This window comes from Larus michahellis, chromosome 5, assembly GCF_964199755.1.
Source record: "Larus michahellis chromosome 5, bLarMic1.1, whole genome shotgun sequence".
Taxonomy (NCBI): Eukaryota; Metazoa; Chordata; class Aves; order Charadriiformes; family Laridae; genus Larus; species Larus michahellis.
The window spans coordinates 65,799,373-65,827,162 of record NC_133900.1 but is presented as its reverse complement, the minus strand read 5'-3'; the positions used below and the strand labels follow the sequence as shown (position 1 = coordinate 65,827,162).

The 27,790-nt window shown below is 42.8% G+C and overlaps 1 protein-coding gene across 2 annotated transcripts; it reads right to left on the bottom strand.

The window, feature by feature from the left end:
- Window positions 1-1,024: 1,024 nt before the first annotated feature.
- SLC34A2 (solute carrier family 34 member 2) lies at window positions 1,025-19,309 on the bottom strand. Of its 2 annotated transcripts, XM_074587737.1 has the most exons (14): window positions 19,243-19,309; window positions 19,097-19,152; window positions 13,202-13,310; window positions 12,966-13,103; window positions 12,248-12,376; window positions 11,182-11,325; window positions 10,436-10,547; window positions 8,712-8,907; window positions 7,869-7,964; window positions 5,345-5,465; window positions 4,510-4,677; window positions 3,438-3,554; window positions 3,226-3,350; window positions 1,025-1,600 (listed from the first exon to the last, which is right to left on the bottom strand). In XM_074587737.1, the coding sequence occupies exons 3-14, from the start codon at window positions 13,305-13,307 to the stop codon at window positions 1,025-1,027; spliced, it is 2,028 nt and encodes a 675-aa protein (XP_074443838.1). In that variant the 5' UTR covers window positions 13,308-13,310; window positions 19,097-19,152; window positions 19,243-19,309. The 2 variants fall into 2 exon arrangements, with proteins under 2 accessions (XP_074443838.1, XP_074443837.1); XM_074587736.1 differs by lacking the exon at window positions 19,243-19,309 and having other exon boundaries at window positions 19,097-19,211.
- Window positions 19,310-27,790: the final 8,481 nt, after the last annotated feature.

Below are 27,790 nucleotides of genomic sequence, written 5' to 3'. Positions count from 1 at the left end.
TCCAGTTTCCCTCTTTTGTTGCTCTGAAGCCAGTCTCCACCACTATTCGGAAAGGTCATTTTGTGGCTCAGCCAAACGGAGACACAGATCTCCTGGCATCAGCCCAGGCTTGGGCAGCTGCCTCCCCCCCTGCACTTACCACTTGTCCTCCCTCCTGCGCCACTCTTCTGATTGCAGGGTTACATGGTGAACAGAACTGGGGAGGACCATCTAGAGAGAGGAATGGCCGCACAACCACATCCTGGGTCCATCAAGCCCTTTGGTAGCTACTCAGTGTCTCCAAACACGGAGTTTAACCTTCATCGGGTAGCGGGATCAGCAGTTACTTTTACGGCCTTTATCTTGATATAATAAAAGATTATAACTCCCGTCCCCGGTGTTAAAGGAGACAAAGAGGGCTCAAAATGGGCTTATACATACCCTTATGCCAGAGCAGGACTCCCAGAGCTTCTGAAGGATGTCCCAGCATTTCAGTTTCCTTCACATACATATAATAGATTTTGTCTGTATTGGGAAAACTACTATTTTCCACTTTGACCACTGGAAACAGGCCAACGAAAACATTAGGATTCTTTTTTTTTTTTTACACATTTTTTTCCATTTCCAGAGCTTTTTAAGTATTATAAAGTAACTTCCGCTGAATAAGCCGGTAGGTCAGAAAGGCTGTTCTACAGATGCATTGTTTGTTTGCTTTTTAATTAAGTTTGAATTGATCATCACTCTTTTCATCCCCCTCTTCGTGGGACTACATCAGGATTTCTTTTGTTTGCTACTGATAGCATTGGATGAAGATACCGCATAGTACATCCTCTGTAAGCAAAGCTGTCATTAGCTTTTCAACTGATTGATAGATTTTCTAGGGACTCTGTCAAGCGTGTTTGACTCCATTCCTCGATGGGTGATATATCACTGGCTGCAGGAACCTAACAAAATGTTCCCTCTGTCCTCAGTGCATTGCCCAAGGTGGTTTTCAAGAGCCTGACTGTCCTATGCTGTATCTCTGCTAATGGGGGTTGATCCGCTACTATAAGGCCGTGTTGTTTGTGCCTGTTTTTTCAACACAAGCTACAGATGGTGCCCTTCTTCCACCTCTTTCTTCGTCAGCCATCGCAATGGTGTTTTCATAAACCTCCATAGTTTTTAGCTGCTTGTCTTTGGCATCCTCCTGTTCTGCATTGACTTTGCAGCACTTGCAGAAGCCGCAGCAGTGTTTCCCACAAAAGGCGAGCGAAGACATAATGATATTGTCCCAGGGCTCTAGGGAGTGCAACCAGATGGGTAGGAAATCCCAATTTTGGAGCTTCTCAGGCAGTGAATGTGGTCGCTTCGACTGCATAATATTAATTACAATCACAGCAATAAAAAGAGCAAACAGGGGAAGGCAAACACCCAAAAGGACTGGCCAGCCTGCCAGTGACAGACCAAATACAAACAAAGGCAAAAGAAAGAAGCAGACGAGAAGATAAAATATAGCAAACCATCTGTACTTGGCTGTTATGTTTCCCAAGGTCTTGCTCATGCGGATTGGCAGCCGGGTAAAAGGTAGCGGGTAAAACAGAAGAATCCCAGAGATATTGAAGAAAAAGTGGCACAAGGCAATCTGAAAGCAAAGACATTTGAGACGTTCATTAACTAAAATACCTTTAAATGCACCTACCCACGTGACAATAACTTCCAGTGGTACTAAGGCTCCGTAGTTTCCCTTCCCTTTCTTCCCACTGTTTTTTCTTGTCTTTCATGCTATTTCACTGCAAAGCCTTTCCTAGCATGAAGCAAGGACTTGGTAATACCTCAGACATTGTAAAGGTCACTGCCTACAAAGAGGGGACAGCATTTGGACACAAGGCAAACCTAGAAGGGACGACGCACCTCCCCAGAGATGGAGAAATCTTAAGATGTAGCGTTCAACAACAAATGCAGTCCATCAGAAGTAAAGCTGACAAACCAAGCAGCTATCAGGAAATGGTCCTGTTGTTAGCAAGGCATGAGAACTACACTAGAATCGTTCATTATTGGGTTCTGCATGCATAAGTTTTCAATTAAGAGATGGGAAGTGTAAATTAGATATTGCATACAGGCTATTGAGAAATGGCTAATGGTACAAACTTGGATTTTCCAAAAGTTTGCTAAACATTCATAGGGCACTGAGGAGATTCCTGGAATGTGACTTTGCCCAGATCTTTTATAATAATTCAATTCACACACTTAAAAATTGTTTTTAAAAGAAAGATAAACGTGAAGAGACACCTACCTGCTAAAGGTTTCAAAAGTCGCTTAGACAGAGTAAACATATACTGAACAAAAAAGTACATTCCCTCCTCACCTTATCTTATTTTCATTCTATAACTGTTATCAATCCAAAGTAAACATGAAAGCACAGGGGTTTATTTTTAAGGTACGGTATAAAACCAGCAAGCTATCACGAAATCTGAGCATGGTCAAGATATTATCTTCTCATGATTACATCTGTTCTATCTTGCCTGAGGACAATAAAATGACTTTCTGTAATTTTCTTAATTTATTGTGGCTAGTAAAAAACATTCATCCTATTCACAAAGAAAACTTCATTATCTTTTCACTCTTTGATGTAGAGGGTTCATTCAAATGTTATCTTCTGCCTGGAATGTTCTTTACTGGGTGGTAAACGGGAGCCCAAGCCAGGCTGCCTACTTTTCAAATAGTCTGAGGCAACAAGGAATTCAATAAAACCCACTTAGATTAGCTTTACAATGAGAGAAATGGGTGCCACAATGCCCACTGCAACCTCAGGTAGGTAGACAGCATGCCATCTGACGGGTTGTACAGCCTTCACTTAGGTTACAGGAGTCCCTGTACTCCGCACAGACTGACTTAGGGTCCAGAGGAGGGAACCTACAGAAATGAGTAACCCTCATAGCGGACTGCCTAAGAGGGTGGTCAGAGATGTGGGCTCTGTATTCCAAGCTGCAGAGGTCCCACGCTCCACCCTGTCTCAGTTTGGAATTAATTCAGTCAGATCAAGCCTAATTTATGAAAGCAAGATTGTACTATATGTTGACATTCTGGGAATGTTCGATACAAGCTTTTTGCTCTAGTAGTTGAAATGAATGAGCTGTCATTAACGGCACACACAAAATCAGGCGCGACATCCGTGGCATATTTGCATCAGAGCCAATTTTGTCAGGTTTTTCTTCAAAAAAGTTGCAACTTCTAAACAAAGTCGAGGTGTCATTGGTTTATACTGACCTGTAATGAATATTTTAACGTACTCCCTGGACTCGCTAAAGCCGCAAGTATAGCTGTTGTGGTTGTGCCAATGTTAGCTCCTAAGGTAAGGGGATAAGAGCGCTCAATGCTTATAACGCCAATGCCTAGGAGAAAAGAAACAGGATTGAGTGGTTTCAGAACGATGGAGAAGATAAAACACGGGGGTAAAGAATACTGTATTGACAACTTACCAACAAGGGGTGTAATAGCAGATGTGAAAACAGAACTACTTTGGACCACGAAGGTCATACCAGCCCCTGCAAGCATAGCCAAGTATCCAGCTAGCCAAGTAAAAGGAAATGGGAAATCTAAAAGAAACCAGAGGGAGAACATTGTCTTTAGGATAACGAAATGGTCTGTGTAACAGTAACACAGCAGTGAAAAGACTATTAAACATTTCAATTGTAGATATATTGTTTGCATATTGTTTCTTATATGACGATTTCGGGCCAGAGTCAGTTCTACTACTCTCGTCTACCCTGTTCGCTGGACATTTTTGATTCAGGCAGTGTTGTTTGCCCAGGAGAAGAGAGGACAGCATGGGAACCACTTTGTTTCCTTCCCCGTTTCTGTGAGCCCTCTCTTCAACCACGAACAGACACGTGCCAGGACTGCTTTTCCCTGCCACAGGTTGTAACCTCTCCATTCAAGGGAGAAAAAGTAGACAAGTGAAAAAAAAAAAAAAAACAACACAAAGAAAACAAAGAAAAAAAACCCCACATTTGCACACAATGGATCCAGGCTGAAAAAAAACAGCCGGAGAACACAGGAAAGACAAAAAGCACCGCTACTCGGGGTTGCCTTATCTTACTGAAGAGAGGGTTAAGGAGCGGAACAGGGCAAGCAAAGGGAATTAGATCATTAATCACTACAAACTATTTTTCCAACTTACTTTAGAAGAAACATGCAGGCCCTGTGCCAGAGCCGGCAATCACAGCCTCAGCACTTCAGCGCTATCTTTTCAGGATGGGAACATCACATTTCTAACAGCTAATGATTATACATCAAGAAACAGAGCCTGGACTTTGGTCTCTGTCGCTGTTAACCTGCTGCAGTTCACAAGCAAGCTGCTCGCTAATAGTTTTTTTAACAGAAAGAAAATAATATGCTGAGGAGGAAAAATGTTGGGGCCGGGGTGATTTTGGTTTAATACAGTTTTCTTTAAACTGTTCTATAATATCTGCCAGAACAGGAGATATCAATAAACGTGCTCGGTGTCCTTGTCATTCCTGAAAATAATCTTCAGGAAAAGCAGGTAATTACCAGTGTTGATTGTCTTCTTGATAACAGTCGCCACTTGTCCTTTAAGCACAGAGTTTAATAGCTTAACGATCATGACCAAACAGGAGCACAGAACAAGCAGGGACAAAGCCAGAAGGATGAGACCGATGCCAAGATCAGGCAGGTCTGAGTTTGCAAAGAGATGCTGGCCTGAAAAAAAAGAAAAAGAAAATGAATTGGCCTAGCTACATTTTTGCTTCTGATCCCAATCCCAGCTCTGGTTTTCATACCCGCCCCTAAGGAAAGGGGACCAAAGCACACACAGCTTGAGGGGGTGATGCAAAGAGTGAAAATGCCACCTCCCTTGCTTCACAAAAGCCGTGTCTGAGGGGGGCAAGTGGGGCCTCTTGTATGGACACCCTTATAAAATACACATCGGGCACCCCTGCGGGGCAGGCAGGAGCTGGATGGTGGGTCGGCTCTTCCCAGAGGTGGCTGCGTGCCTGAGAAGGACTGCTGAAAGTCCTGAAGGGCATGCATAGGGACGGAGATACCCAAGCAGCCATGACAGCAAAGTAACTGTAGCTCCAAGTCACCTGAACGGGGAGGGTGACATGATACTGAAGACCTCGCCTGCTGATATGGGGGAGCATGGAAAGAGATCCATCTGCAGCCAGATATCATGATGATGCTGGTAACTCCAGCTGTGTGGCTAGAACAGAGCTCGGGCTGCTCTGACTGCCCCCGCAGTAGTACCTTGGGTCCATACACAGGAGAGTGCCTCTTGATACAACTCTGAGGTGGTCTGTTAACACCATTAGAAAGCTATAGACATTTGTAAAGGTACTACCAAAGGAGAAATAGTCCTACTACTTACATTTACTGATATAATTTGTTTCAGTTACATTCTTGAGGGTCCATGTCAGATTTCCTTCAGTCCAGCAAAGGTCAGGAGATGTGCAGTTTTCTGAAGGTGGAATTGTGACATTCTGCAGTGTCTAAAGATTGCCAGACAAAGCAGATACTTCAGTCACCTACAATCCTTCAATAAGCGCTCATGCAAAGTTCCAGGGTTTTACTGCAACCAAGCATTCATCAACTAAAGCCTGGCACCACATTAACGACAAGGCAAGATTTCTTTCATTCCTAAAATAAATGGTTGTGCTGCTACTCAAGTCAATCAACAAAACATTTAAAGATTAAAATATCCCCCAAGCCTTCTTCATTGTAATAACCATGGCACCAAGTCATCAGCAGGTAAGAACCTTCACTACTGATGTTTGTGGAAAGAGGTTCGTGGCCGGCTGCAGCTGGGGGACAGTGGCATCCCTTTTCCGGCTAGTGCCACAGCTTCCTTGGGTCAAAGACAGACCTCTTTACTGTCACCTTAACTGCAATTAGTGGTCTGGTGAGCACTGCACGGGCCCGTGATTCAGAATAGTACGCTGCTCGTGCAGACCCTGTTTCTGGGTGAGCACAAGGTGCTCACGCTGCCTTTTTGTGCCTCCTTTTTCCTACCTGTAGAAACACAGGTGCTGCTACTACTTTCCTTTCTAAAGCTCAAATGTTATCTAAGAGCTAATTACCATCACTACGATTAGTGATTCACTAGCATTAGTATTACTGAGCTGAACCTGGGTTTCTGTTTATACTGCAATAAAACCTTGTTTATAAGAGCTCTTAGCCCAGATGTATTGCATTCTGACACCAGGTCCATAAGTCCTCACGCAGATTAAGGAACAGTTTGCTGACTGAATTGTACCTCCCCACAACAGCGGCTAGCAGCCAAATGGACTCTGAACCACACCGCTGAACAGGAGGTATCTTTAAGACGCGACTGAGTGATTCTCTTTTGCAGAAAAGGGGAAAGAGGTCATATTTTCTTGCTGGGCACTGCCTGCAGACTCCCGCCTTGGCATTCCCCCTCCAGCTGACGCAGAGGGGCAAAGCCGGGCTGGATCCAGTGTCCCCCCCCATCTTCAGGGAGCGCCTGGTCTCCAGCCTGCCCCCAACACAGCAGCCCTCACAAACACAACACAATGTTGTGTCTCACCTTCCAGAATTTTTTTCAGACATCCAAGTTTCAAAGCAGCTGCATTACATCAAAATGTTTATCCCTACATTTCGCTTTAAACGTATGGGGTCTGTGTGTGTTTATCCCTGCCATAAGTCTGTTTAATCATTTTTGCCAGAAATGAGTTTCACCCACTAGGAATGTAAACCATTTAAAAGACCTTCCTCTTCCCCTACCAAGTTCAAGTCAAGCTTGTAGGGGTTTCGAGTGTTTTTGCAATTTGACTATATGCTTGGGCAGCAGTTACACAGCCAAAATATAGACAAACATGGTAAAAAATGTGTGGATGGAAATGTAACTCTCAGCCTACACTTTCCGTGTAGTTGCTTGCCTTCTAAGAGTTGGGGGGGGGCTGTAGGACTCGGGGGCTCAGACCCGGGGGCCTGGAGGCAGTACAGCTGCCAAGCATCTCGCCTCCCCTGAGATGGGATATCATCACGCCTCCCCTGAGACGGAACACCCAGCTCCTCAGCAGCGTAACCTGAGCGGAGCTTCACACCAGCACAGCTCTGCTCCTGGCGCTATCTCCCTGGCTAGCGTTTCATTGGCCATCCAGGCCGTTACTCCACAGGAGGTGGGCTCCTCTAAAAACCCAAGCACTTAATTTTAACCTCCGCTATGTGCCCTTAAGTATATTCTGCCTCAGGACTTCAGGAATTGCCTAATATATGTACTAACAAGTAGAATAGTCTCATTAGAGATCCAAGGGATATTTAATGCTCAAATTGTTAGCTAGCTGAACAACACAAACCAGACACTCAGCTCCACAGTCTACCAAAATACTCATTGGCATCGATTTGGGCAACAGATTCCTTCCAGCTGCAGTGTTGCTTGGGTAAAGAACAATGGGATTTGGCCCCACAGAGGCTTTCTCCAAGGGCAGTTTTCCAAGAAAGCTGCAAAAAGCCAGCTGCCACCAGACCACACTAACACACAGAAGACTAAAGCTGGTTAGATCAATAGATAAATAGTAGGCAAAAAGGTATTTTCTTTGGCCTATATTGCAGATTTTTTCCACTTTCAGGGAGTTGGTAGGAGTGTCAGAGTTTAAAGGCATTTGGATGTGAAAGGCATGGCTCCAAACCACCAGTTCTGATAAGCAAGGGCCTGCATGGTACCGAAAGCAACCAGGTCAAGCCCACCACTGGTATGACATCCTTGCTTTAAGCGGAGAAAAACTACATTAAATTGTTTTCATTCTTTTTCCGCTGAAAAGAACACCCTCATTTAAAAATCTAATTTCATAATCCTGTGATAAAGATTGTCAGCTACAGGTGAGTAATATATTTCCTGAGAAGCCTGACAATGAATTTATCATAATACTCACCACGTTGGTTTCAGTTACACACCAAATCTTTACCAGGCTTTTGTTTTTTGCTGATTCATCGTTTGTAGCAATTGCATTTATTACTGATTTATCAAGCTTGAAAAAAAAATAAAAAAGAGAGAGAGGAAAAAAAAAATTATTCCAACTTGCATCACACACTTCTGCCCAGCTTTACTCAAATAACTCCCTTTGGAAGCTCAACCACGTAAAACCTGCATGACCATCTCTAACGCTGGAGCTGCTGCCCAACAAGTGGGAGGGGGCTTACTCCCAGAAAAAAAAACAACCCTACATGCACAAACACTGTGTCTCATTCTCCCCAAATCATCCACCGCCTCCTCTCACCTTTTTCTGTTTAAACAACTGCACTGACACAATTGCCTAAATGCATTTACTGTCATTTTCGGAGCTGTGTGCATCCCCTCTGGCCTCCAGCTGCCCCTATGGATGTCTGCGAGTTTCCCATAATTTCAGTGTCACCTCCTCGGGTCCCACGCAGAGCTGCTGGGTGCGCTAGGTTGTCTCAGCTAGTTCTATCCGCCGTGCCGGTGTCGAGGCAGCAGGCTGCCATCCCATCTATCCCACGTGGCTGTATTTGCCCTCACCTGCCTTCCCAGTCCTCCTAGCTAGGTCTATCATAGTTAAGGCGTTATGTGGGGGAAATGGAAACAGGAAATATGGAGCTGAGGCTTTATGAAATGTGAATAAAAACAAGACTCTATCTACTAATGAACTTTACCCTGAGGACAGAGAGAAGTGAGTGTGAGTACCCCCCCATATTCAAAGCATTTTGATCATCTGTGAATGAAGCAAGTGGCTTCCTTGAAGAGAGCAAGAGCTTACCTCAATGATGAGCTTTGTAAAGGGGTCTGTGATAACTTTTAGTAGCTCAGGGGCATCCTCACCACTTTCAAGATGAAAGGACTCAACTATAACATTGGTGAGATGGTAAAGATAGCCAGAAATAACTTCAATGGGCAACAGCACAAACACAGCGAGCCAGTTAAAGAAATCATGGATTGTTGCCCCAGCAAAGGCCCTGCAAGAAGAAAATTAAAAACAGAGCTGCTTTTAATTACACAACATTTGCACAACGTCAATTAAATATGAAATCATAGAGGTGGGGATGAAGCCCATTTCAAGATGGGAATCATTTCATTTCTGGGGTCACAGGAGATGTCTGCTTTCCTACGGAGTGCTAAGTAGCCTCCACACTGTTGACTGAGTGAAAAAGCCAGCCAGGTGAGTGAAACAAGACAAACAAGAAAAGGCAAAAGTCATCCTTAACACGAGGCTGCCAAGAGTACTTGTCTGAAGAAACGGCTGTACAGCCTATGCTTTGGTTTGCTTCTCCCCGACGTTTGGTACATTTTTAGTCCTCAGCCAGGTGTTGCCTCTGGGACTTGTTTTCCCTGACTCATGGGGGAAGGTGGCTCTTTGCAGCCCTCCCACGTGTTCTTGCAAGCCAGTGGCGTACAGCTGCCTTCCGGCTTCTCCTCCACAGCCTGAGGAACCGCAGCTCTTCCCTCAGAGGCACTCTTTCCCACCTTGCTAGTAGCTGCTTGTGGTCCTCTTAATTCTCTGCAATCTGCCTGCATTTCTTTTAAAATATAGCTCCTAAACTAAACATTGTGAAGGAAGAAAATGTGGAGGAAAACTTCCTTGAAATGCTCATCCTGTAATTTATGTTCCCACTGACAAACTGCTTGAGGGGAAATCAAGGGGAACATTCAAAGCAGGCAAACAAAACTGACAGTGCTACCACCTTCCGTTTACAGACTGAAGTGATTGTTAATGATGTTAATGAATGTTAAAAATCAACTTCTTTCTCATTATTATTTAAATTCTTTTCCTGACCAGATACTACTAGGCTACTTTGGCACTGGAATTTAAGTGACATAGAACAGCACAACCAAAGATTTAGGACAGTAAATCTTGGAGAAATATGCTTGGGTTGGGTGTATTTCATATGTCTGGTATGCCATAAATGACAAGGTACCAAAATGTCCTATCCTTCCCAAGTTAACTGCCCATCTCCAGTAAGCCACGAGCTCTCTTGGCAATAATGTCAAGTGGCAGTCTAAAAGTTGTCACTGTGTACATTTGACAGTCAGAACACTTCGCTTCTCTACACTTACCAGCTCTTTCTTTTTGTAGACTTAAAAACCTTCAACTTCGAAGTCTCTTTTAAGGAGAGTAGATCAAAATACCATCATATTAACTTCTTGTATAGTCCCCCCATAATTAAGAGATAACCAAAGGTGGGTGGTATAGTGGGAGCAGTTGAAAATTTATCCTTGTGCAAGATGCAGTTAAAAATGGTGGATTCTTACAAAGCCACAAAACTTTTAAAGGGACCCAATATGCTTTTCTTCAAGTATATTAAGCCATATATCTAAACAGCAACATAGCTTGGCCATGGCCATGTTTGTGACTTTCCAAACTAGACATTAAAATTTTGGTCAATAGAAAGGTTGAATGGCTGGAGTAGTGATAGGGAATATAGAAGAAAACCTCCAAAGAAGGAAGAAAAGCTGCTTTTCAGATCTAGTGTTTAAGTACGATACCTTCTAAATTCATTCCTGTCCCCGGCTTGCATGAGTGCCACAATCGTGTTTGTAACTGAGGTGCCAATGTTTGCCCCCATTATGATAGGAATAGCTGATCGAACAGTCAGCACTAGAAAGCAGAAAAGGAAGAACTGAATGAAAAAAATCAGACGGTTGGCAACCTCTTTGCTCCAAGGAAAATTAACACCTATTAATGTCACTGGGACCCTGGCTTCCCTCGGTGTTGCTGGGATTAGGTGCTCCAATCCAGATACATTTGCTTTAATCAAGCCCCCTGGGAACATGGTGCCCCCATAGTCCCATGACTCCCACTGAAACTGCAGCCCATGGCTATCCCTTTTCACCACATGTTGGAGGGCCAGAGTAAGATAAAGTCTCTCATTTCCCAGGCGTTTTCCTACTTACTGCAGGATTTTGAAATGGTGCCATAGAAACAGAGTTCCGTAACTGTCTAACATGAGAAAAGTAGGCAGATACTTCCAAAATTAATGCATTCGATGCCAAGGCTTCCAACAATTTTCATTGCAGTTATGGGTTTACTATTACTACTACTACTATTATTATTATTACTATTATTAATTTAAAAATTTTATTTTCTATCAGGGCAACAGCTGGGAAAATCTTTTCCTGCAGTCTCTACTCTTACACTCAAAGCTTCTACAACTTCAACACAGGTGGGAATGTTTGCACCCCAGACCGAGATTTATGAGTGATCTCTAGGAAGATACTGTAAGCAGACTTACGTGTGGAGGACACCATGCTGACCACAATGGATGAAGAAGTGCTGGAGCTCTGGACCATAACAGTCACCAGAACTCCAATCACCAGTCCCGCAACAGGATTAGACAGCACTGAATCATCTTGAAAAATGTCCCCTGCTGCTTTACCTACAAAAAACATATTCTCAGAGTGAGGGCAGTGCAAGGTAAAGTCCATAGGAATTATCAGAGCGTTTAATTAAAGATCATTCAACCATTTAATTGATACATATATAGCCATGCTTGCCAGCCAAAAAATGTACAAGGTGATGTAGCCCAGGGATCCAAATTCAGGTCCTGAACTCTTTTCTGCTATCAGAGAATACTTTTGTATTCTCTCATTTCACTGCCTGAACAAGTTCTACTGAGCTCTGCAGAGAACCGTATAAAACCACAGCCATCAGAGGAAAGACTGTAGGACACAAACACCATGTATGTATAGATTTAAATGCCATTACTGCCTTGATATTTTTGGTTACTGCATCAAGGAAAACTATTTTAATAATCCTGAGTAATTCTGTTCCTGTAGCTTTCTGTGTTGCCAAAAATCCAAAATACTTCCACAAAAGCTCTCATATTTCTCTGATAACCATTTCTGAATCCATCAGCAGAATTCAACCCCTGGAGATAGGTAAATGTAAAAAATACATTTCAACAGTTTTCATCTTTGAAGGATTTGAGGGACATTTCAGTGCTGGATGCTTTGGTCAAGAGCACAATTTTCATATTTCACCTGTTGAAATGTCTTTCACATGGGACAGATTTATGCATAGATGTATTCGTGTAAACTGTCACTACAGTAACAGGAACCTACTAAGAAATTGGGGCCAATAATCCCTACATCAACAGCTCTTTGGAATCTGAGAAACAAAGGCCCTTTCAAAGAAATGAAGGTCAGTCTGCAATTAAAGCTACTTCCTTCTGAATCTATATCTCAACACATAAATCTATGGTGAATGTTTGTGAAGAGTGATGCTTGTAATTTAGTCACTCAGATTTAGTTTACTGCCTCATTCATAGTTTATTCTTGACATTTTAGACATTTTCATACCTCCTACCAGTTGAAAAGCAGAGCTCAATACATCCAGAGAACACACGAACATGTAGAGTAATCCAAGGAGCATAATAAACTTCCCTATCCCGTAGAGTACACGAATGATTTTTCCTTTTCTATCCAGTTCTGCAAAACAAATACATTATGCATAAAAGACTTGCTTGATGTATCTGGTGTTCTCTCTGAAACAGTCTAGCCCACAAGCTACAAGAGGCTACAAAGTCAAAGAGAGTGTTGTGATCCCAGTGTGTGATTAAACCCAAAAGAATGTTCTTCTTAATCAAATTTTAACTGCAGAAGCAGGTAGTAAAACTAGTGCCTAGTTTTACCATATAAAAGCTTTTGGTATATGACAAAAGCCTTATGAAGTCTGAGATTGACCCTCAGTTTTACACAGTTGTGCTACTTAGGAAAGAAAGACCAATAGGAGCCTGGATATAAAATGATATTAGTTTTGGATTGTTTTCCATGTGTCCCTTTGTGTGATGAGGAGGGTAAGCAGCATGATTTCCAGATTCTTCTTAACTGACTAAATATAATATCCCCATTCACTGTTGGAGAAGGTGAGACAGAGTGTACATCCTGCATCTGAAAACTCCTCAAATCTTAAATTCAATTCTGCAGCAAATATAATTTCAGAAAAATAACCAAGACAAAGAGAGCAGAAGGATGGAAAAAATAAACGCAGGTAACTTATTTACTGAGAAATGGCTACCTGACCACTTGACCCCAGTGTCCTGCAGTTCCGGCAGAGCCCATGGGTCCTCTTCTTCTGGCCTTGTCTCATCTATCAAGGCTATTGTGGAAAATGCCGGTTGAATTTCCCCTTTATTTCCAAGGGAAGCCACGTTGCCTGATGAAATAGAATATTAAAAAAAAATATGGTTTAATTACTTTCCACCTTCTCCAAGGACCCCCAAAACTTATATATCTCTGTAACTCACACATTACCTTTGTGATTTTCTCCTTCTTTCCCAGACATGTTCTGGTTTTGTTTGGAAGAGTCCCCAATATAGTTATTGGTTTCAGGCTTTTCCACCTCAGGCCAGGGAGCCATGATCTGTGAACAACAAAGTAGTGATGATTAAAATACGCGTGCAGTCAAAATATTCAACTTACAACAGTGTATGTAAGAAATATGGTTAATTTTAAGAGCAAAAGAGATGGAAATGGAATGGAAGCAGTTTGTCCTTGAACGCAGCTTTTTAGTAATCTTTATGAATTATTCTTTTATTTGTGAAATTAGTTTCTCAATTGTTTTTTAAATCAGACAGTTTATTTATTTGTGCAATTTACACAACTAAAAAAAAATATTTACATCTCACAGCTGTATTTTTGTTCACTTTTAACTGTCATGAAAGCAAAGATTCCTCTGCTTTCCAAACCTTAGGCATTTCTTTTCTTTAATTCATTTTATCTCCTTTCAGCAAAAAGTCAGAGGACTGTTTTACTTTCTTCCACCTTCTGGATTTAACTGACTGCCTTCACCAAGCTGGTAATTCAATATACAGACCTCAGCAAAGAAAGTTCTTCCCTAAAGCATTGCGTAGTTTGCGTCATGTGTGCCAAACACATGTTGCCTTTACTGGTTCATTCCCATGGAAGCATGGAGAAGAACGTGACCCTGGACACGATGGAGGAAGACCCCAGAGTTCCAAGCTCCAGACCAATACTTGCTGAATGACTGGACAAGAGCGTAACTAGAGAGCAGTGGCCATTTGCAGGTCTATAGTTCCCTGTAACTCACAGCTGATGCTGCTAGTGAAGCTGAGTTGGTGGCAGCAAGGTCAGGCTCACCCATCGCACATAGGCTCTCTCTCTGAACCTCTTCCTTCCTGACCCCGTTTGAGCACATTTGACATGCGCTGTAATATTAACAAATAATAACTTAAATAAATAAGACCGCACGTGGCCAAATCCTGCTGGCACAGGTACAAATACATGTGACAGACCTAGCCCAGGCACTAGAGGAGGATGTAGTTGTTCCTTGAACAAAAACCTGGAAGAGTCCTACTTATTTACTTCACCACTATCAGAAGCCAGAGGGAGGGGCATGAAAGAGGAGGAAGGTGACCATGGGGACCCGAGGCATTATATGAGAATATTTTCTACCTTTCCAGGTTCATTGCAAAAAAACTCAGTGCAAAGGATGGGAGAAGTGAACCCTACCCAGAAAAGCTTCACCTTCAGGTCTGTCTCTTCCACCCTCTCCATCACAGGAGTCGGTCAGTGCTGTGGTCAAAGCTGCCCCACGGCCACCACATCTGGCACCCATGGGGCTGAAGCACCGGTGAGCAAATTTGCCTTCAATGGTCCTCATAAATAGGGCGCCTGCACCCAGCCTCCAAAAGTCAGTGTCGGAGCTGGTATCATGCTCCCGTAAACAAGGTTCACCTGCATTTAGCAGCCACTCTAAGGGAGTGTAATTAATCACTTATTTTATCATAATCCTTTATGTTGCTGATGTTGAAAATGTTTTGTCCCTGCCCATGTCAATAAGCCACACATCCTCCTCCTTTAGCTGGGAAGGAAATGTCACGGACAAAATCGCTCATGTCTTACTGTGACAGAGGAGGGTATTTTTTTCCGGCACCCCAAAAAGAAAAGAGTATCTCCCCTTCCACATTAGCAGGAAAAATTATTTTACAATCCTATCAGCAAAAACTATGCTTTTACACATTCTTTATCTGGGGCGTAAGATCCAGAGTAGCTCCCAAGATACACAAAGAAAGATCTCAGAACAGATGGAAGAAAATCACTCTTGCTTGTTTCAACAAAGGTTTCCATTTGCTTGGAGCAAATTCTCATATTTTCACCCAGGCCAGAGCAACCTCCAGGCCCCACCCATGCCAGAACACCTCCGTCTTGTTAAACGAGTTTCATTTATACATGTTCAGCATTTAAAGAGCTCTAAAAAAAAGCAACTACTTAGCACAAGTGCTTCTTAAGTGAAACGCAATCGTGAAAATGCGTTGGAAATTTGGATGTGAAGTTGCATCGAAAACGTATTCCCACCATGGAGAGACACAGAATATGCCGGACACCACCAGCCCTAGAAACGCCATCAGTACTTTTACAGCTCTTCTGTTACGTCCAGCATGGAAATGAAGGATTCAGTCTGCAAGATTACTCTATGGAAACCGAGATGGTGTTCACCGGAGAAACTGGAGCTTGAAAACTTCAGCAGAAAAACAGCCTCTATGTCTCCTAAACAGACTCTCCCCATTTGAGAATTCAGCAGGGCATTTTTTCATAATAAGCATCTCCCGTGTTCCTGAGGTGCTCAGGATCCCACAGGTACGTCACATATTATTATTGTTTTTGCTTTATGTGATTAAATACCACAGAATGAGAGTTGACCACCTCTGTGGAGGAAGTTTTTTTTATAGGTATGTGTATAAAATTATTCATATGAGCCCTAGTCAGCCTCTGATTTGGGAAGGTAGACTTGAATACTGGAGGTCTTTACAGCGTTTCCCTTGTGCGTTTGGGTTTGCAGAGGTATTACTAGAACAGCCCATTCTGTGTGATTGGTATCAAGGGCTGATGAAAGCAGAACCATCTAGATCCTTGAAGCACTACCAAAGCTGTCAGCTTTCTCCAGATCGCGACTCTTGTTAAGAGGAACAGCTGGGAAGATAGTTTACAGCCACCTGATACTCTGTTCATTAGAGTCCTGGCCACAGCTACTCACTCTTAATTAATCGCTGTGCTACAAGGACAATCTACATTCTACAGTTTTCCCTTCAAAGTATTCTTCCTTGGCCCAAATACAGACATGAACATCTTGAGAAAATACTCAGAAGAAGATCTGGGGTGGGGTGACAAAGCTAACTGCATCCTTCCCTGGCGGCTCATACGTGCCTCTGGAAAGGCTGACGTCAGGCACAGTAAAAAAGACCGACACCATTTGACGCAAGATATAAATGACAATGAAAACCCTAATGGCGGTTTACTTTTGAACACCAAAGGCACAACTACATTGCGAAGGAACATGTTAGAGAACGGGCAGAGGATGGGCCGATGACGGCGCACACCGCAACAAGGAGCTATGTTCAGCTGGACGCACCGGTCCAGGTCCGAAGGCAGGACAGATAGCCACAATTGCTGGATGAGATGCCCGGAGTGATGAGCTCTGCCCATCCCCGTGCCAGCCTGGGTGTCTCAGCACCACGCGTCCACGTCCCACCTCAGCTGGCTGGGCCTCGGCCGGGATGCCTGCACCCGGGGCGTTAGTGGTGGAGCTCCCGTCTGGAGAAGCACTGGCGCTTTGGATATACACCTGGTCAGAGCTGCACTGAAATGGGAGCTAATTTCCTCCTGAAAGTGGCAGGTCAAACTATGCTATGCATATTGCAAAGGTCTGAAAACTAATGCCTGCGCAAATTGTAATCCACTCCGTTTCGGTGAACCTCGCGGCAAATCCTCTCACACCACCGTGTGTGCTCCTTTCAGTGTAAGTATAGCCTTTCCTCGCCTTCGGAAAATGCTAACTACGTCTGACACCCTTTCTAACTCCAAAAGAAACTGAAACCTCCTGCTCCTAAGAGGCAGATAGATGGAAATGCTGGCGTTCAAATTCTGAAATAAAACGTGAGAGAAAGTCGAAGCCAAAGTGGGTTCCCATGGTTTTTAGAGCCACGTTCACTCTCTGACTGCAGCATTTCAGAGAGTTAAAGTCTCTGGGGAATTATTTGAGCAACACTAGGTGTCATGCAGTTGCTCTGTATTGCGTTCCTCAGTGACTCATTGGCCTGTAACAGCATTGCCTCGGCTGCAGGGCTGGACTCTTGGTGCTCTTCAGTTTTGAATCAGAAACAGTTGTAAATCTTTTTATTTTGCTGGACTTAACACGGAGAATATGAGCTACCACTTGCACATGCCTGGACGGCATTGTTTGTACCTCTCCACCCGTGACAGCACACTGAAAGGCCACGTTGTGCCTGAAATAAGAGCTACTGAGCAGTAAACCCTAAAGAAATCTCACCTCCAGGGGAGCAGAGCCAGTCAAACCAAGATGAAATTAAAGTACCGGAGAAAATAGCAGTGTTTTCAAAACCAACTGGTAATAACTGCAACAACCACCAAAGCAACCATACATGTGCCTACAGCTTGCTTCAGCAGCTCCAAGTCAAGTTTTGGGTTCAGCCAGGTTTTCCCCGCTCTCGCTTGCTCTCCTTCTCTCCCAGCTTTTCTGCAAATACACATCACTTTCTTGTCATTCACCGCTGTGCTACGCTTTTCTTATGTTAAGGGATTTATCACCTAATCTGATATTCAACTGTACGACTTAGTAATCTTTACCACACATACTTCATAGGAGTAAATGCCAAGCTACATAGCAGCCCTTCTTATAGACAGTTTGAAGAAATATCAGGGTTTCCCCCCCTCAAAATTTATCATTTCCGATATAGAAGCACATTATCTAGAGAGAGGAAAGGAAAGATCCTCAGCCAGCACGAATCCGTTCGGCAGCTTTACATCAGCTGACAATTTTTGCCCCAGAACCTGTTCCATGGCAGCCACGAGGCCCCGGGTGCAGCCGAGCCGGCAGTGACAAATAACCACCAGCCAGGACCCAGCCTCTGCTCGGGCACCGGCCGCTGCCGTGGGGCTTTTTCTTGGAGTAAGTTAGCAGGCTTAGCCAGGCTGTAAACTTTCGGGCTAATGCAGCAGTAAAGGAAAAAATAGATATGTGAAATCTCAAAAAAAAAAAAAAAAAAAAAAAGAGCATTGTGCTCACTGTTTATTCCTACAGATCCCTGAGACTTATTGCTCACAAGCTTGAATCTAACACGTAGCCAAAACTAAAAAAAAAACAACAAAAACAAACAAACAACCACACTTAAAACAAACTAGTAAAGAGAACTAATTTCTAAGCAAGTGCAGAGAGAAAATGAATCCCAAATATTAATTTTGCCAGACACTGCCACTGAGGAGTCAGAGCCAGGAAACAGCAGTGAACTACTTGAAATGCCTCCTAGGTATTTAAATAAAACAATTACTTTTCTAGAATAAAACTACACCAACCAAAAAATAATAATCCCACCAAGAAGGAAATACGACAGACCTACCGCCTCCCGAACACAAAACACGCAGTAAAGAATTGAGAGAGGAAAAAATAATGACATTTAAAAGACTTACTGACCGAATGGAAGAGCTGCTAATAAAAGTTACTGAGAAACCAGCTGATTTCTGGCTACTGCCACATTAGTTGAGCTAACTGCATTAGACTAATGTATTCCTCTTACCGGTGTGTATCAAACCGAATTAGCATAAGAAAATGTTTCCATCGCGAACAGGCTGACACGGCCATAGTGCAGCACACAGACTTCACACACTATCTATGCTAACACACCAACTGACGGTATTTCCTTCCAATGTTTCATTAATCGTATCCCAGACATTTTCCAGTATCCAATACCACTGATTACCGTGCCTTAAAACCTCCCTTCTTTTCAATCCCAATAGTAGCTAAAACAACACTTTCTTAAGCTATAGGCATTTATTTCTGGGTGTTTTTCCTTCTGACAGGTATGAATACAATGCTTTTTTCCTTTATCATATTCCATAAAAATAAATCTAGTTATTTGCAGACAAAATGTAGCCCGGTTTGGTTTTAGAGCTATGATTTTTTGATCCTTTCCTTAAAATATAAACACAGCTGCAAGAGCACAAGGTGAAAACACTGACAAGTGGGTGACACTTCACACGCCACTCCAGCTCCCCACATTAGCTCTCTGCTGCTCTTCCCTGAGCTGCGAAAGCAAAGCTCTGGCTTTATGATCTAAGCAAGTTCAAAAAGAAAGAAGAAAAGAAAACATGGTCTTAGTTGTTCTTACTTACCCCTTCTTTCTTCCCAGACAACAGAGCAAACGGATCAACTGGGCAGCCACTGAAACCTGCAATATATATAGACAGGTGTTGAGCAAAGTTTGCTTTCATCACCGCGCACTAACATTCCTATTTTACAGTCCAGAGGCACTGCCTACCTGCAGCTTAATGATCACAATCAACCTTTTTTTAGCAGGAGTGGGCAGCAACCAAGACTGATAAAACTACGGGCTATTTCACACTTATCACATTCTAAAAAATGTCCCATCAGCATGTAAGTACAAGTTACTAATGTGCTCATGTGAGTGCGGGGGAATGGTTTGTTCCAGCCTGAAAAACTGCCATCCGCCTGATCATTCAGTAATCTTTTTTCCAATAATAATTTTCCAAAAATATTTTGCAATCTCGAAAGTTTGTCAAAAGGGTGTGAAGAAGATGTAGTACTGCTATTTGTCTGTTCAGGTGCCTATTAATCTGCCTAAGAACAGAAGTGAAGGAGAATCAGATAAAAAGCGGTGTAAGTAGGAACCACGTAAGAACTTCTTTGAGAACAGAGGATGGAGTTTCATTCTTATCAGTGCTCAATGTTTACAATTAAGGCGAGCTCATTAGCATTTTGGCTGTGGCTCTCCTTCTAAATGAGATTTAAAGATGTAAGGACATCTTTGATAATTGCATTCAGAATGCTAGCGAGGAAGAAGACTATATGATAAACAGATATGTTATTCAATAAATACAGTATGGTATTACAGATTAGAGAAAGCTGTCGCCAGCATTGCTCTTTCTTCTAGTGATGAGCTTAATGGGGAGTTGTGGCGGGGCTGCATTAGGCACTGTAGCTTTATTCTCTTTGAATTTTTTCTGTTTCAACAGCCAACTTATAGTGAGAAAATAAGCTGTAAAGCAGCAGCCTAATCAGCAGATCTGCTCTGTCTGCGTGTACGCAATCATATCTCCCGGCAGCCTGGTGACTTAGGAAAATTAAACTCTTGCTTTTTGCACCTTTCGGTCCCGCAGAGACGCCCAGCTTTCGGAGCTGTGAGTCACACCTTGCTCTTCACGTGCATCAGAAATGTTTAAGAAGTGGGGATCGTAAAAGCCTCCGCAGCTCCGTACGCAGCATCCCACCACGGCAGCGGCACCACCCTGCACTTGCCCTGGCTGCAGTGGCTCTGCTGGCCTAGACCCCACCGTCCCCCCCGGCCCTGGGCACGGCTGATGTTGGAGCCCAAGGACAAAAGCACCAGCCCTGCCTCGGCCTTCCCAGACGGTTTGCTCAGAGATGGCTACCAGAAGGAAACCAATTCTTCTGCATGAAGCGAAAAAGAGTCCAAAATGGAAAGAAGTGATGGAAAACGGACCCAAGGTCCACCTTGGTGGTTCACAGGCTCAGTATTCTCAACTGAAGTGTACTTTAACATAGCGTCTAAAAATAGTAGGTTTTCCTTGATGCCCTACACGTAGGAAATCACGTGAAGCTTTTAACCAGGAATCCTTGTGTTTCCCTGAGCTGTAGCTTATTCTCTTCTGAGTCACTGCTTGTGGAACCCAGCTGCGACAGTGAGCAGGTACGAGATGTGCACGTTCCAGGTACCCAGTTACGGCTCAGCCAAAGCGTGGTGACGTCTTCCACAGCATTTTTATCCCAACACTGCTCATTCCATTTGCTAAGCACAATCCTATGCGCTGACCATGTTAATGTTTTACGAAGGGAACAATCCTACATCAGACCCATTGTATTCCCAAAAAAAACCTTTAGGAAAGAAAAAACAGTTGCTCACACAAAGGCAGGTGCTCTACAGTCTGTCTTTGGAAGTCCAGGGTGGACTTTCTACAGAGTCTCCCTAAGGAGCTAGCCACAAGGGATGAAGGTGGGTGTGATTTGTCCCAGAAGCCTTTCCCTCATTCGGGATCAGAGGAGAAGAAGATTAAATTCTTCCCGGGATGCCAGGGCAGTCAGAGTGATAGTCCAGAGCACTTTCCATGCATCCGGCACTGATTCAAAAGGTGCTGCTGCTAAGGAAGAATAACCCTTTCTTCCCTCTTTAGAGTTTACTTTGAAGCAACTGACCTGATTTCAAAAATTATTATTGCATAGAGAACATCTAATAAAACAAAGCAAAGTCCTGGTTTCCTATCACAAAGGTGCTGGATTACTCCGCAGCTACATGGAATGGTCCCTGCGATAGTCCAGCATTTAGCAGGAGGCGCAACCACAGAAAATGTCTCAAACACAGAATGAGAAAAAATTCCTGGCATGTGCAAATTCTGAGAGAGGTGAACTCTGTCCAGTCACTGTTATATGTTGCAAGAAGTTATAACACAGGCAAGAAACATGTCTACATCACAGAGATCTCTGCTACAAGCTCCCTTCCAGATCGCCCACACAAAAGTGCCAACCCTGTTGATCCTTAAGACCTAGGCAGGCCCTGGTACAGTAAACCAAGTGCAGCTAAGTCACAACTAAAATAAAAATAATTAAAGAGGAGTAAAATAAATGGTCATCCATCCTGCAAAGGTATCAGAGCAGCCCGATATGTATTTACTAACAATAATATTCACATGATGAGGTTTGCTCTTTTAGTAGACACGGCTTCAAAAGGCAGCATGCATGAGCAAGACTCTCAGCCAACTGCAGGGGAGAAACTCTCTCTTACAGTTTGATTTAATTTTCAATGTTCCACAAATCCAAAGAATGCACAGCTAAACTCTTCCTGTGCATTTGAGATGTTGGGACTCCAGAAAACAGCTACGCAGCTCTTTACAGAAGAGAACTGGTATTGTTTCCATCATTTGGAAAAAAACATTGTCTATTTTAACTTGTTCAGAAACCTTGAACAAATCTAGTTGTCTACATTTGGGAACTGCATTAGTGTAAATTAGCCTTCTCTCTTCCGGATATGTAAAACACAAAGCCCTGATCATTAAAGAGAGAGACCAGTGCTGATTTCAATACGAATTACAGCCAGAACAGTTATTTGGTTAAGGACTTCTCCCTACTCAGCTGAAGAACACCTTCCTTCTTTGTACAATTACCTAGAAGAATTTAAGCCCTGGCTTTCTCTGTTGTCTGAAAAGTATTCTGCGTGTAAACATTTTAGCCATGAAGTTTATTAGTGAAAACGCCCAGTCAGATATGTTTTGTAAATATTAAATTCCGTATTGATATACACCTGGGTGTTTACTAGGGATCAATATTTGTAGAAGACTCTGGCCCTGGCATTATACCGGACGCTTTGATTTTGTAACAGAATGTAAATGCTGCAGCTTTGGTGTTGATTAATTAATTCATTTTCCATTAAGAATTGTAAATTTGTCTTTGAAGCTTCAATGCCTGCCAGGAAATTGTCTGCTTTTAGCTACCCCGTACTCTTCTGCTTTAGGTGGGTATGGCTGCAATGCATCCTTAGAACAGTTTTTTTTCCCCAATATTTCTGCTATAGTTGGGAATAGTAAAGAACTAAGCTCACTGTGGCAGCAATAGGAAAACACCTAATTTAATGTATGAAGAACCTGGATCCTATCACAAGGTTCTGTACTATGCCATTGTGCATTTCATCTCACATAAATGATATGCAAAAAACTTAATGGAGCTATGGTAGTTAACATACTTCCAGAGCTGAGTAATTAATAAAGTCATAACGAGGCAGCATTCAACAGAGCCAATGCCCAGGACAGGAGGGGGAAAGAAAATGTGAAGTGACGGAGTCACAAAGAGAAAAACTGCAGGAAGGACTTTCAGACATGAAAAGGAAAAGAAAAAATTCAATACAGGAAAGACAGTTAGGAAGGAATAATATGGCCAACAATTTTAGACAGATAAATGTGTTTGATAGGAAAAAAGGGACTCTGTTTTGGTCTTATAATAATCAATAATCAATCAGCCCCTTCTCTACAGAACCAGTTTATTCTCCTTACAACCGTGCCTCAAATGTTTTTGTCAGTGCAAATGCATCCTTGGGATACAAGTTAGAGGGGTTATTTTGTTCCCATCCTCTGGGATGTTTTCCACTAAAGTCACATATTACCACTGTTTTTATTCTTCCTGGAGTATCTTATTTTAACTTCCTCTTCAGTCGATGTTTTGCTACTAACATATACCCGTACCCGGTCCCAACATTGAGCGGAACGTGAGGGGCTGCTCAGGCAGAGCCCGCAGTAGCGGGGGGATGGTGGGAGCCCTGCCTGCCCTGCAGCCAGCCTCTCCCAGGGGGGGCACGACGACAGGCAAAAAGGCACAGGCTAAAACATGGCACAGGTGAAAAAAATAGCACCAGCAGCAGCCCGAATTCCATTTCAGCCAGAATGCTAAAAACAGGCATCATATCACGTGCTTCAGCAACTAAAGCCCAGATAAATTTTTCAAACCTCTCTTATTATACCTTCTCTAAACTTTTATTGTTTGTCTTGAATGTTTAACTAAAAGGTTTAAGAAATGCCCATTAAAATAAAACAACCCCCAAACAAAGATCTGCTGATGCTTCAGGGTAAGAAATTTTTAATCACAAAAGAAACCCAATATTGTTCCCCTCTTGTTAACCTTTCCTTACTCTTTTTAGAGCCTCTCCCCTCGCCCCCACCCCACACCCCCTCTCCTCCCTGCTCCTCTTCACTCTCTCAACCAACCTTATATTCCACATCCTCCCGTTGCCTCCCACGTTGGACCCATATTCATGAATGCAAATAGCATCTTCCCAACAAACGAGTAACGGGGAAGAGGAAGAAGAGAAGTGGTGAAGGGAAATGTGAGACCTCCTAAATAAATAATAATATTTACACTCTTATGTAAACCTTAATTTGCAGATCTCAAAGCGCCTTGGGAAAGCGCTTTGACTCCTTTATTATTCACAGACAGTTCAGAGATTATTTTTTTTTAAGAAATCCATTGTTTTCCTCCAACACCATTTGTTAACCCTTGGCCAACACTGGACACGGTGTTGCCAGTAGCAGGATGAGCAAGTATAATTACCAGCAGCCAACTGAGCGTGTTTACACTGAGGAAAAGACTCATCTCACGTCTCCAACCCATCCACTTCTTCTGCAGCTGCGTTGTACAGGCCGCTGGCCTCCTCGGGTACGACAGCCGTGCTTAGCTCTCTTCGACCCAAATGACTTCTGCCTGAAAGACGGATTTGAGAGTGATATCAAATGAGGACTTTTGCCAAAATAAATACTCTCCCACAAACGTACCACTGTTTCAAAGGCCATATATGCATTGATTCTGTATAGAACTGTACATTACAAATAAAGCATTAAACACCTCAAACTCTTGTTCAAAAAATATGAATTATCTCATCAATGACACCGTTTATTACTTATTGTTGCTAAATCCTTGGCAGTATCTCCTTTCTGAGCCTTCAGCTCTGAAAGAACTTTTGGACAACTCTAGGTGAGTTACCTAAAGGCCATCTGTTGCCACAAGGTGAGAGCGTAAATGTCTTTTCTTTGAACTTACTTTGCATACAACTAATTATCCAACACGCTAATTCTGTATATATATATCTCAGTAAACTAAATCTACAAAATTAATGGCAAAATTAAACTGTTTGGTATTTAATAAATCTCAAATACAGTAACTTTCCTTAAAATATAGTTCATGAGCCATTACCCGTGATTATCCGCTAGTACTTCTGCCAGAATAATCAGAAAAGGATGTCAAGTCAAGTCAAGTGCGAGGATGGCCCTTTCCAGAGTGAGCACTGCAGTAATTTTCTTACTGCATTAGGCCAACTAGTTTTGCCACATAGTTGTGAGATCTTGCAATTAGGAGACCTCTCTGTGCCACGCATCAGAAAAATCTTCTTCTGTCACAGCAACTTCTCCCAGTGACGCTTGCGCCACAGAAACTGGTTTGGTCCAATCCTACCGTCACCTGTAAAAACTGTGGATGGTTTTGGAGGATTTTATTCTCACAAAGATGACGCTATAGGTGGTGCAGGAACCATTCCCAGTCTCCCTGCAGTTTAAATTGGATGTTGGTCCTCAGCCTTCACAACAAATTGCATGTGGAGCAATGTAATGCTTTTTTTCTTTAACATAATTCTATTCTCGTGGACTTTCTACAGACTTCAGGTGCCCGTTTTTAAGAATCATTTAATGAGCGACTGCGCTGGGATGAGAAGACAGTCTCCACCTGTTGAAGGCATAGCTTCTTGTAAACCATTGAAAACTAAGATCTACCACAGACACATAATTACGGTTCCTGTTTACTTAGAAGAACTTACACGCACATATGTAAGACATCATATGGACTAAGGCATGCAGGCAATGCTTTTTAATTGTTTACACTTCTACCTTTTCCGCAAACATTTTGGCTTTATAAGGAGTAATTCAGGGAGCAATGAGACCAATATTTGCTTTTCCAAAGGAAGACTGTAATAGATACGATGTACACCTAAAGAAGAATCCAAGACGGAAAGCATTTCCTCACAGCCCTCAGTCTTAGCCAATAGGCAGGGCTTTCCCTGGCTGTTTTTGTTAAAAAAAATAAATTGATGCGAGTGCTTTTATTGCCATTATGCCACTTTACAAGGAAAATATATAACACCCTTTCACATTGGGATGCATAAAGGAGAACTCAAAAGTATTGAATAAATCTCTGAACCTTTGGGCTCAGTGCTGGCAGAAAGATTCTTCGAGCGGTGAGGTGGGCAAAAGTAACCAAAGGATTTAAAAATCAAATCACAGCCAAATATTCTCTGTCCCGTTCTTAAGCTGAATTCATGGAACAGGAATTTGAACATTTCTTGGAAATACAGAGGGATACTTCAAGGATACCTAACTCCATCATTAACTTTTTTTTCCAAAGCAAACAGTTCCGAACTTTGGCTGATCACTCAAGTCCAAAGAGGTAAAACTACAGCAGAGACTGCCTTCTTGCTGTAAAAGGTGGGTGTTGCTAGCTATTAAATGATTATGAACAATTCCTCTGCATAGGAAAATATAATTTTACCTCTCTAAAACAAATCAATTGGTAAACCTCTGGATATACAGTTTGGCTGCTCTTTAAAGCCACTTCAAACTTAAGCCCAAATATTATGCTTATCGATGAGCATAAATTTCCTGGCATGATATGACCTAATTAAGCTGTTGCTGAGTATCTCTATCACTCTGTAGGAGCTTAGTCTTAATAATCCACTACTCGGCTAATGCACTGTCAGTAAAATTGTGTCAGCATCAATAAAATGACAACACCACAAAAATAAGGCTTCCATCACTTTAAAACTGAACGTTCCTTTAAGTAACAACCATAAATTAGTGCAGCAAGAAGACAAGAGTTGCTTCTTAATTGTACTGGAAGGACTTTTTTTTTTAACCTGAAGGTAACAAGTGTCATTTTGCACATATTAAGATTTAAAGAGGCGTCTCTGTTACAGCTAATGTGTAACTCAAGACTCACAGAGTTGTAAAACTGTAACTTTATGCTAATTTCCATAAATTATGTATAGCCCATTTACAAATGCGTTACCTGCTGTCCTTGATCCCCACACCATACTTGGATTGGTCTACTATTTATTATCGGCTTGGTCTCCCCAGGCCTCATAAACTGTTACTGGTTACAGGATATAAGATTTGACTTATCAGCCTTCTCCCCTGTTAGCCGGAGCAAGAGTTTCCACGTGCCATATATCACAATAACACTTTGTTTTGTTATCACGTGAACTTGAAAAAAGCCCGTAGAGCTGCTTTATTTGCGAAATATAATTGAATAAAATAAAAGAGGGTTAAAGTTATGGCAGGGCAGTTTAGATTAGATATTAGGAAAAATTTCTTCACCAAAAGGGTTATCAAACATCGGAACAGGCTGCCCAGGGAAGTGGTGGAATCGCCACCCTGGAGGTATTTAAAAGACGGGTAGGTGTGGTGCTGAGGGACATGGTTTAGTAGTGGTTTTGGCAGTGATAGGTTGATGGTTGGACTCGATGAACTTGGAGGTCCCTTCCAACCTAGATGATTCTGTGATTCTGTGAAATATAGAGCTTGGGATACTCAGAGGTATTTCGTAACAGACTTTTCAGATTAACTATCGTGTATGGGTTTTCTTCAAAACACTGAAGCCCTTGACCAGATTTAACTGTTCCTTACTTGCAGTTATTCTTTTCATTAAAACTTACCATCAGGAATAACAACTGAGCCTATTTTATCCCGGGTGCGTTAAGGACAGCAGGGCACTCTGCGCCTGGGCACACTGCGCCCATCTGAAGCGCTGGCCGGGAACCACGGCCTGTAGGGACAAATGGTGCTGGGGACATGGGGAGGAAGAAGCCGCATGGCCGCGCTCACTGCCCCAGGGTGCAGCCCCCCATGTGCCCCCGCTCCTGCGAGGGTGTTCAACACACTCTCCAACGGCCACACGGAGGCCTGGGGGCCATCGGGCATCAGTTCCTGGATGTTGTGCCTTGGGAAACACAGGGCTGTTTCTCATGAACGAATAAGTTGTGTGAGGAAGTACAAGCCCTGGAAAACGGGAAGACAGCGAGCTGTCAAGGTGTCCACTGGAGTTTACAGTATGATTGCACATACCAAACAAGTGCACAAGACGCGATCCAACTCCTTCCCCTTTCACTGACGGAAAAAGTCCACATAAACGCTCTGAACGGTTGCAGTTTGTGTTTCGTGTCTGTGATATGTGCACTTGCCTTCAAAGATGAAGCACTCTTACATAGCAGGACATTATAGAGGTGAAGACCACAGACCATGACAGCA